Raw genomic sequence first — 12006 nt, 5'->3', positions numbered from 1 at the left:
CAGTGGCCTCTTTCACTTAAGATCCCAAGGGACCCTGCTAACCAATATTGCCAATTGAGACCTACAAGCCCTGGGACCATATTTGTAGCCTAGAAGTTGTAAGGGAATTCATAGATGAAGCTGGTGCTAAATGTAGGTAAGGGGCTTGACCTCTACAATAGGCGGAACCCCCCCACACATACACACACCAGCTCCTCTATACTGGCGCAGACAGATGATAACCAGATCCAGCCTTCTGACAATGGTGTCACAGAAAACACACAATAATGGTAATGGATGAACCCCTGGAAGGACCCTAGTTTGGTTTGATATGTTATTAGTTTGTAGCACAGTTCGATCCATATTGGCTGCCGTGGAACCTAGTACATGAGAATTGTCAACTAGAATGCATACAGGATGTACAATCACTTTTATGCTGTTGCATAGCTTCTTATGATGTGATGCTAGAGTTCCACAAGTACTACTTATGCTTACATTATGGTGCAAATGGAACATAAAGTGATTAGAAGTAGTACTTTTTCTCGACGATGTACATGGTTGTAATATGTATTCTTCTTGATTAATGCAAATAAAACAATATAGATCATAAAAAAAAGAGAGAAGACACAAGTCCAGATGTTGTTCTTCAAGAAGCAAGTTACCAAGGCCTTTAATGTCATCTCTTCCAGCATCGGGCCAAGAACAACCTACTGAAGCTGAACTGGCTCCCGGCTCTCTGTCAATGGCAGCAACTTAAGGAGGTCCGGCGCCAGCGGCACCATCAGATCCAGTGCTGGTTTCAGCTAGTGTTCTAACTATGGCACAGATTCTGAGGCCCCAGTCTGGACTTTCATACCCAGAGCTTTATTCACCAGGTACAGAGCCATCACTGTTCTTGAACGCCTTGTTCAACATCTTTAACAGGGCTATGATCCCCACTGGTGCACCGACTGACCCCATAGGACAGATGGCATACTATCTGGGAGTTTTTCTGGCACTCGTATCTGGTGCCCTTCAAGCCCTTCCTGCCTTTGCCTCAAGTGCCCTAAGCATCTACAAATCCAGCCTAATTTCCTCTAGTGTTGGAACGCAACAGATCTCCGGCACCGCAGTCAAATCCAAAGGAGCCTCAGACTACACCACCCGTACCACAAAGTACGCCACAAGAGCTGCCACCAACCCAGCCAGAATCCTTTCCTGTTATATTTCATCATTCCAGTAGGGAAGCACAGAGGCGTATAGAGGCTTTTCTTTGGAGATGAAGATGCCCAAGACTTGAAAGAAGCAAGAGAACTCAACAGTTTCACTGAATGAGAACTGCTCTCCCCAACAGGTCTTCCTCCACCTGAAGTGACATAATATCACTATGTAGTGAGGAAAGCAGCAGTAATGCTTGACCTGCAACTTCCAACAATGGAGTTCAAATCAAATATCTGTATGGAGATCAAATCAAGCATCTGTATGGAAGGGCTGCATTCTACCTTTGTCTAACGGAGCCACTTCTTCCTTTTAATGAAGGCCTGACTGGGCCTATCTTGGCTATTTGACAGAAGACAAAAACATCTACAGTTGAATCCAAGCAAATAGCTTGCTATTACAAACCTGACCCTGGGGACCCTGACTTCTTGTCAACCCGTCCATCCCCAGCACGCCTTGTAGTACAAGGTTCATGTTCTTCAAATTTAACTCCTGGATTGTTTCCATCCACACCATGTAACCAGGAGTCAAAGAAAATAGAACAATATGCAAGTAAGATATTTTCAGCTGGAAGCATGGCTCTCAAGACCACAAATGCCACTTGCCTTATGGGAAGATATGTGCATGCTGCGTTGGACTTTGCTCAGACTGGATCCTTAACCAATCAAACGAGTTTTATGCCCACATCAAAGAGCTCATAAATGATGGTCTGGACACTGCAAAGAAGGTCATACCATCTGGACTTCACACTGTGGACTCAGTGACTAGAGCTATAGGGAATTTAGCCTCCTAAAGGAGACATATATGATTGTGAAATTCAGGCTTTTCCACAATGTCCACACAACACTCATGGACTTACCCTTTGATGGATGTCATCTTTGGTGCTTAGTCGGAATCAGCACATCAAAGTTTCAAAGACAGCAAAGTCATTGCTACAAAGTCATTGCTACATCCTTGTTCTCCAAACCCCATCTAGGGATTACCGCCAATTCAGGAAATTTTGGTTGTTTAGTATAAGCTTCTCTTTTCGAGGATGCCAGTTATATTTTGCTCAACTGCATCAGCTGGCAAACTTCCTCTACAGACATTACAGAGAGCATGGCAGAGGCAAAAAACATGCACTACACCTTCCTCCTTCCACCTCTTCCTCATCCTCTTTCCCAGCCACTACAGGAAAACAGCCCTAGTTCTGAATTACCAGAACACATTTTGGAAGACGGATATCCCTCTTTCCACAATCATGGAGTACCAGAACTTCAGATGTTTGAGTCTTCCAAATTGTAGAAACATGGTATGCCCTACCCTCCCATCAGTCACCACCTCCCATCCATCTCTGGCCAGATGCAGTTCTATAGATCCTCTTCAGGCTCACCTGTCTGATATTCTCTATTGTGCCTTCCAGCAAGGTTTCGCAGTGGCTACTGTAAAAGGTTTTTTGGCCTCCTTATCAACTTTTTAATTTCTACAGGACCGACCTTCTCTCTTTAAGTTTCCATTTGTTATGTGATTCCTCAAAGGACTTACAAACAAGTACCCTCCTACTCCATTAATTATAACACAAAACGCAATCTTAATTTGGTTCTTACTTCCTTTCTGTTTCCCATTTGAACCTTTACGCAGTTGTCCCTTATGTTTATTAACATTCTGGACTGCCTTCTTAATTGCTATCATCTCAGCTAGGTAGGTAACTGAACTTCAGGTTCTGAGTTTAAAGCCTCCCTTCACCCCCGTCTTCCCTGAGAAACTGGTATTATGACTAGGGTTTCTTTCCTGCCTAAAGTGTCCACTTGCTTTCACTTAGGTCAGTCCATCACTCTTCCCACATTCTTCTCTCTGCCACAGTCTACAAATGAGGTGAAAAGACTTCAACAACTTGATCGCAAAAGAACGGTCAGCTTCTACGTGGACAGAACACATGAATTCAGACTGGATGAACCGCTGTTTCTGGGCTGTGTTGGACAAATGAAAGGCTAAGCAGTCAACAAAAGGACATTATCAAGAGAGATTATCCAATTAATCAAGATCTTCTATGCCATGGTACTAAGGAGATTCCAGAAGGTATCAGGGCTCATTGTGCAAGAGCCAAACCTTCTACTTCAGGGCTAGTGAGTGGAGTGCCTGTGGCATTTATCTGCAAAGCAAAATCTTGATCCTCCCTTCACACTTTTGGAAAACACTATTATCTGGATTCTGCAATGAGGCGGAATGGTCACTTAGCTTGTTCCTTTCTTCTGATTTTTTTCGGTGTAGACAACCATGCTGCACCCACTGCCAAGTAGGGGACTGATTAGGGAATCTGTTCAAAAGGTGAGGCATCTGCAGGTAGAAGTATCCATCAGAAGAACAAGTTACTTAACTTTGGTAATGCATTTCCTAGTGGATCCTATCTGCAGATTCGTCTCTGACCCACCCACCTCCCCATTGCATGGCTGTGTCTACCAATAGTTTTGTTGCTTTCCATTCTTCATATTACTGAAAACTGCACCTATCTAAATGAGATGTTGGTTTCATTTGTTTGCCTCGAAGATGTGCTAAAAATGGACGGCAAGTGATGTCAGAATGCTGTTGGGATGCTTTAGGGCTCCAGTAACTTCAACGTCATGACTGAGCCAGTACATCCTGCCAGCTTGGGAGAGCTATTGAAAAGTTTCCAGATCCATACTGATGCCTGGAATATTCAAAAGGTCAGGAATTTGCAGGAAGATATAGTATCCACCAGAAAAAAGTGTTACCTGACGTAAGTAACTTGTTCTTCAATGATCAGGGCCCTGATAGTAGCCAACCTCCACTACCAACATGTCAATATTTCATGGGCATCAGAGTGTAAGGTTACTTGGGAGTAGAGATGACCTTATTGTTCAGAGCTTAATCATCTTTCCCTGCAGTCTGCTCTGTCTCGGCTCTAGCGCTGGGAGGCCTCTGGGTACCTATGCGCCCCATAAATCGTCTTAACTAAACCAAACCTGCTGGAAAATTTCCTGTCAGTCACGTTATCTGGGTAGATGAATAATTCACTGTAGTTCTGAAGATTGTAAATTAGGCTGAGATCTGTCCCATATAACATTGGTGATTTTTAGTGACAGCACCCAAACTTCAGCTCTGTTGCTATGTTTTTCCTCCCTGCAGTTTCCTTTTTGAGAAACAGCCTAGTTCGTTTTGCTTCTTCACTTGTGACAAAACCTTAGCATTCTTCTTTGGTCCACAGTGATTTAGCTTCAATCTTCCTGCATTTACACCAGTTTTTGTTATAGTTCTCAACTAGTTTTCCTATGTATTTAGATTTCTTGCTCATTTTTGTTGTGAGGTCAGTGGGGGTATTTATAGGTTATGCTGCTGTAGCACTTTCATCTCTTGCCTCAACTCTGCTTTCACTTTTCTATATGATAGCGCTTAGTTTCAAGATACAGATGACCACTTACAAAAGCCTTACAGTTCTAAGACAACGTATCATAGAATCTAAACTGTGACACTAGATTGTAATATGTACCCCTTAGCATTTGGTGAAAAACATTTTGTGGACATTGAACAAAAGTATTGATTCAATAATTCTCCTTTTCTCTTGCGCTTCCCAAGCCTTCTGATGCATATCTGTTTTACCCTTATACCTGGAAAAAAGGTTTTGATTCACTGATTCAAGAAAATTGGCAATTTCGTCATCTGTTTGTCCACGTGCTCGCCTTGCTACCCTGACGTAAACTTTATTTCTGTACTCGCTTGCCATGGTGCTTCATTGCACATTTGAAATATTGGCTTTTAATCTTTATTGTTGTTCCAATAAATGGAATACTGTGATGGCTTTTCCTCTTTCTTTCATGAACATGCCTAGTATGTGAGTCTTCCTCTGGCTTCGTTTATGGTCACATATACGTGTTGTGCTTCATCTTGACTAACTACCTTAAGAGAACATACTTTGTAAAATGTTTATCTTTGCAAAGTTGCCTCTCTTGCACTATTAGGGATTTGCATAAGTAAACACTTACTCTGCCACTCTTCTTAGCTTGAAACACATTGATTGGTGGGTAATGGAATCTGGGTACTCATATCTTTTAACATTTATGTCCCTGTTTTTAGATCAAAGTCCAAAACATGGTACTTGTTAGTGGGTATTGTTGCTTGAAGAGCAGCCCCTGTGTCAAGTCTGCACTATCACTGTGCCCATCCGCATGTGCAGTTCCAGCTAACATATGACAAATACAATTGAAGTGATTGGATGGTCAGTGTATCAGAGTGCATGGTTTGTAGTACTGGCTTGGTCACTTACCTTGTGCCTATGAATATGCCCCTGGGTTGCATTGCTCAAGAGATCCAATGCAATGGCTGTATGAGGCTGTGCATAGGTTGCAAGGCTTGTGTGATGACTTATCATGGGTGTAACAAGCATGGGTGAGTGACAAGACATAAGTTGGAGGCATGGGTGCGCATTTAATGTTGGTGTTTACCTGTGCGTGTGTTGAACTTAATGATTGGATATTTACTTACCAGGAGATTGTGGGAGTATGCATGGATCGCAGTCCCTTAATATGAGAGTGCATAAGATGCAGTAATCACTTACCATGACTGTATGAATGCAGCTGAATTGTGAGACTGAAAGTGTAGTCCTTGGATAATCACAAGTGAACGAGTTGTATCAGTTGCAGTTGCTGACTGATTACTTACCAGGACTATATGAGAGTGAGCAGCGGTTGCACTATGCGGTTTATCAGTTATAGAGGTGTGTGAGAGTAAATGGGTTATGGTGTTTAGGTGATCATGTTTATGGGTGCATGAAAGTATGCATGGGTTGCAGTGCTGGGGTTTCAGTTAGTGCTGGGGACCCTGAGGGAGGATGAGACTTTTGAGATGGAGACAAGTTATATGTATTCAAGTCCAGCCCTTTTATGCGAGATCCATGCAGTAGGAAATTCTCACAAGTGTCTATTGCTTACTGATGAACAGTTTATCATAAATATAGATATATATATGTATATCGCATTTAATATTATTACTATTAATAATGGTATATAACATTAGAAAAGCAGACAATATTGCACCCCAATAATGGGATAAAGGGGTTCTCCATGCACGTTCATGCACCTGTCTCCATATGGAGGCATGCGAGTCCCGGCTGCTCTCCTCGTCCAACTGCAAAAGTTGGGGCGATCCTGCACTCCCTATCCAATCTGCAAAAGGCCTGTTGCACCTCTGCATGGCCATTGTGGAAGCTTCTGGGCACCCCGAGCGAGGCAGAATGGGTGTGAGGGTTGGATGTGAGGATGAAGTTCGTCTGGGCATCCCAGGAGGCTGATAATTCAAGAAGAAATGTTTGATGCCCTGTTGGTTCCAGCCTTTTGTTGCAAAGTTTGTGCGAATCTCCATCAAGTGCCCACTTCTGCTACTTCATGCCACTGCGTAAGACCTGGTTAGCTGCGATCAGCATTACACTAATGATGAAGGCGATGGCAAATGCACAGATTAGGCTCTTCCGTACACAGGTCTGTCGGATTTGCTGGTTTGGAGAGGCTGAGTGAGTATAAAAACAGATGGAGGGAACAGGAGAACAGTGTAGGAAAGGGGTTTGGAAAAAATAAATAAAGGTTTAGATAAGAGATGAAGGGTAAAACGTGTGAAAATAAACAGGGTTTGGAAAGTGGAAGAATTAAAATTTGAAGGGTAGGAAAATAGAATGAGGAAGATGAAATTAAAGTATGAAGAAAATGAGGTTGAGTGGAATATCAGGAGAGATCAGGCAACAATTACGATGTGGAGATGTGGTACACAATGGAAGTAGAAAGAAATGATCAGATAATAATGTAAAGATGTGGAGCAGTAGAAAAGGAAAGAAAATAGTTTTGTGAAGATGTAAAGATGTGCGAATTGGCAGGAAGTAGGAAAGATGGTGAGGTACAATGGGATAGCAGGAGGAAAGTACAGAAGGAGGATGGATTGGACGCGTACAGCAGGAGTGACGAAAATTGTTGATGGTGAAATGTAGAGGTACAGTGCATTTGGTGTATATGTTAAGGTTATTAGGTTAAGAGATAAATGAGGAGAGAATTATGGAAAGATGGTTCAGGTAAGACATAGTGCAGGACAAAAGCAGGGAAGGAATGTAAGGTGAAATAGAAGAGAACAGCAAAAAGTTAAAATTCTGGTTAGTTGGAACTCCATACTTGTATTCACACACATCAGCTCAGTTTTATGAGAACTGTCTTACATCTTGGAAAAACAGAACTCATGGTAACTCCCCATGCTAGGAAGCCTTTCAAAAATAGATAATTTCACACTATTCCAAAAACAAGAGAAGTCGATACTTTGACATCTTTTAAACTCAGGCAGACATACCAAAGCAAGTTGCGATCTCCCTACCATTGTCATGATTGATGAAAGCTAACCAATGTGGATCCCTGTCTTCAAGGTCCAAGAATACTAGATACAATTCTGAAAATTAATAAATTGCCTGTGGTTGATCAGGGGCAGCTAATTTGCCTCGCTTATCAGCAATGTGGATGCAGATTACATTATTATGCAGGACACATTGATAAACAATGAACATCGCCAACCAGTGTTGAAGGGCAGTTACACCCCGGAGCATACATGCAAGGGCAAGAGCTATCTAATTACCACCAAAAATCAATGTGGGATTTAAGAAATCTGGGCCTTCTCAGGTCAGTAGACACCAGGTCTACCTAAGCAGGATTAGATGGAGATGTGCTTATATTACGCCAATGAACAGTTCAATGATTCTCAGTGGCCATTGTTGATCGAGAAACCTCGCAGACATCCAATGATTCTCAAAAGCCGAATTTGGTTGTTCATAATGTTCTACCTTTGCAACTGAAAGCATTCAGGCCTTGATTATGAATATTGCGGAATTCAATTCGGAGATTCCCAGTGCCCGGAGTTAATAATACCAACTAGAAACTCTGTATGGAATTCCTGCAATTACAATTTAAACCCCTCGGAATGGAAAATATTTGTGCACATCCAGATTCCTACATTGTATTACCTTGTCCTAGAGGTTTAACACATACATTTACCACCTACCCTAAGCAGTTGGTAAATATGTGCCTGGAAGGCTGATGTGAGTTATGAGAAGGAAGGCGGATCAGGACAGTGGTGTAGGAAAGGGGAAGAAGTGTCATAGCAGGAGGGAACATTGCATATTATCACCTTGCTGTGGAAGTTCAGACAGAGACATGGAACATAGACTGGCTGCAGTTGTAACCCAGGCCTAAAGTGATTTTACCGACTGCTTTTGTGGTTTGTGAAATCATGTTTAGTGTTCCTGCAACCGAGAAAACAGGGTACTGAGTTACCAGGTCAGTCATTGTACCGAATGGAGAGCATATATGAAACCATTCTGAACTTTAGCTTCCTGTGGAAGGAGAAAATGTTTTTATGGTAAACAAACAACATGATCTCTGTAACCCATGCAGGGGTAAAGTGCCCAAACAATGTGAATGGGTCTTCATTTGGCTTTTGGATTCAACTTACATTGCACAATGCATGTGCAAACTAAAGATCGTGAATGTGTCCCTCTGTACAGTGGTCATCTAACATACTCTTCCAAGTAATAAATCCGGTACATAATGAGCATGCACATGCTTACTCTCCCACTTTCCCTAATAGGCAGGGATGAGTATCTGGGGCCTTGGTGAGTTTATCTTCAAGTAATATTGCAATGAATGTCTGTACCCTAGCTGCTAAATGTGACTGGATTAAAATTACTGCTGTGAAGCTGTTTTCAAATGCTGCACAGTTCAGATCTATTATTTAGGTTAATGTGTATGTGTCTTTGGGAAATATGACTTGTCGTTTTAATCAGGTAGCTAAACTAGAGGAAGATGTATGTAATTTGTTGATTAATGCCTCACAGAGCTTAGTTATAGTTATGGGTGATTTTAACACCAAATTATACAAAAACGATGAGGAAGGAGTAACTACTGACTATGGTACATCTCAGGTTGTAATTCATCATACAATCAAATGTAATCATACAACAAGCTCAAGCTTTGGCAGGAAATGTAATGAGATATTACTTAATTTAGGGATGGTATGACTGGGAGATTTCAAGGGGATATTCTGGCAAAAAGAACCTTTAGATTTGGGAAGCTGAATTGCTCTATTGATTACATATATGTTCCTATAAAGGCACTTTGACCTAGTATTTTATTTTAGGGTATTATATGAAACTGGGAGTGACAACTTTCCTCTAAGCATGCTTTTGAGACCTGAAATTGGTAAGGATATTCGGGCCAGATATAGCACAGTGTTTTTCCCATTCTGTGTCAATGGGAAAATGTATTCGTACATATGGCCCTTAGATCCCCCATTCCATTTATGGTTGAATGCTCCAGAAGAGGCATAGCCCGTCTTGGAGATAAGCAAATTGAGTTACTCACCCAGTTACAGACTTGTATAGAAATTGATGATATAAAATTATCCACAAGTAACTTTTGTGATTGGTATAAGTAATGTATGTTAAGAATAATTGATTGCTTGAAGGATGATTGTAGGAATATATATGCCATAAACATTAGGGTATCCTATCAGAAAAAGAAAGGAGTAACTTTGTTTGATACTCGTTGCCAGTCATTAAAAAGAAATTGAGAAAAATGAAATCAGGGAAAGATGGGCCTTAAGATAGTTATCAAAAAAGAGTGAGTATGATAGAACAAAAATGGAATATAGGTTAGTAATTAAGCAGAAAAAAAGTACATTTCTTGAAGGAAAGTAGCAGGAGGTGATAAAGGGGACCAAATCTAAAAATGTTTAAAAGTTGTGGATGCTGGTGCAAGATAGTACAGACTTGGCAATCCCCAGAAAATTGTGTGGTTCCAGTAGTCAAGTGGTTAGAGTTCTTTAAACAGATATATTGTAATGGGGTCACTGACCATTTCATAATTAAGTATGATGAGGATTTCCTAAATAGCATATCGATAAAAATGATTACTGAAACGATTATCGCACTGAGGTTTACTAAGGCTGCCGGGCCAAACAATTTGTCCTCCGTGATTATTAAGGTAAATAGTGATTGGTGGGCTTCACTATTTTATCAAGAATGTAGGTTGGTGGTAACCTCGGGAACCGTGCCTGAAAGCTGGAAGGGCGCAGTTATAAAATATATATATTCAAAAAGGGGGGATCCTTGTGATCCTTTGCGTTATAGGATGATTAGCTTTTCTGATGTGAGTCTAAAAGTGTTCTCCAAACTATTAATGAAGTATCTAAAAGAAAGCTTGGACATTATGGAAGGATCTCATATGCATAGAACAAGGTGGTTTTACAAATGGACATGCGACCATTAATCATTGTTTCAGTTTATAGGCAGTAGCAAAGAAGTCAATTAAAATGGGTGGGTAACCTTATTGCTACTTTGTTGATTTCATAGCTGCATTTGATTTGTTAAATAATGATAAATTGTGGGAAAATCTGAATAACTTGGTGGTCAATGTAGGGATTTTAAATATTGTGGAGGAAGTGCATAGGGTTAATTGAGCAAGTGTCGAATTAAACCATGAAGGCTTTATGTCTCGAGATATTGCTGAATAATGGCCTACACCATGACCTCCTTTTTTGCGTATTCTTAGAGTGGAGCTCCTGTCTAAATGAGGTGCAAACAAGAGCAATTTCTTGTGTTCTTGGGTTAGAAATGTTTGACAAGGTCTATGGTTTTTATGATATTACGTCTGTGTTAAAAGACTTAAGGTAATGGTACAAACAGAATTCTTCTTTAGTACAGAGATCTTTTGTATGAGTGACTTTTATGATTGTAATGTGCTGGAAGGCCAGTATCTTAAGAGATTGCTATGTCTCCCTCACTCGTCCATAGTTGAAGTGCTTGTAATAGAAACAAAGATTGTTTCATGATATTCTTTCTCTATGAAACTTTGTTTAAGATTTTGAAACAGACTCTTAATGGATGGTGAGGACAAAATTTCAAATTTTGTAAAAAATACCTCTTCCATAGTGATCTGTCATGAGCTACAAGTGTTAGAAAGCCTTTAAAGAATTGTTATGCTTTGGCCTTCTAGGACTCTCCCACTATAAAAAGGTCACAGATGGATGGATACATGAAAATAGAGATTTGGTCTAGAGAAGAAGACTATAGATATCTAGGTCCGAAAATATCAGTTATCCACTTATTGTAATCATGGCATAATGAGGAGGTAAATCCGTGCACTACAGGTCTACTGGATCCATGCTTGCAAAATACTTTGTGAATATAGACTGGGTATCAGCCCTTTACTATTGAATCACCCAATGTGACTTTTAGAGTTGGAGAATTTTGCAACTGTGGATTAAATATGAAATGTACTAGTGTGCACATTTTGTTGGACTGCAGGCTTTATGTTAGAGAAAGGTGTACATTTATAAAGCCTATTTTCATGAAATATGATATTAGCTCGTCATGTAGCTTTAAGGTGTTTGTGCTTTGTGTACTTTAGATGTAATAATTGCACTTGAGAAATTCCTACAAGTTATTGGGAAGCAAAAGTAGGGGCGATTAACATACTAGATGATTTTAATAATTGATACTTTAGTACTGTTGTTTTAATTTATATGGATTTAAATGTATGTTCTTTTATCGTTTTAATGCTATGAAATGAGCCTTTGGTTATGTCTGTGTATGGAATAGTTTAATGGTCTACGTCCCTAATAAATTAATTTACTACTGTACTTTCTAATAAATGGAGGGATAATTCCTTTGTTGATTCATTGGACAGGCAATGGGTCTTTACTGCCGAGGAGGGGATGGGGATGGAAAGAGGTAACATAGTAATATTTGTCAGAACATGTTATTTTTCTTGTTAACTATACACACTAAAGCATAACAAATCTATAAGCATA

The 12006-nt window shown here is 40.3% G+C and overlaps 1 protein-coding gene across 1 annotated transcript in view; it reads right to left on the bottom strand.

The window, feature by feature from the left end:
• Nucleotides 1-6123: 6123 nt before the first annotated feature.
• Nucleotides 6124-12006, bottom strand: part of CABP7 (calcium binding protein 7) — an 840279-nt gene continuing 834396 nt past the window's right edge. Inside the window, exon 5 of the mRNA XM_069212590.1 lies at nucleotides 6124-6675. Within this exon, the coding sequence (XP_069068691.1) occupies nucleotides 6548-6675 (128 nt within the window). The 3' untranslated portion in view covers nucleotides 6124-6547. The remainder of the gene's footprint in view (nucleotides 6676-12006) is intronic.

Source organism: Pleurodeles waltl, chromosome 11, assembly GCF_031143425.1.
Source record: "Pleurodeles waltl isolate 20211129_DDA chromosome 11, aPleWal1.hap1.20221129, whole genome shotgun sequence".
NCBI classification, from domain to species: Eukaryota; Metazoa; Chordata; class Amphibia; order Caudata; family Salamandridae; genus Pleurodeles; species Pleurodeles waltl.
Note: the sequence above shows the minus strand (reverse complement) of the source record. Positions and strands in the feature narration are given on the sequence as shown.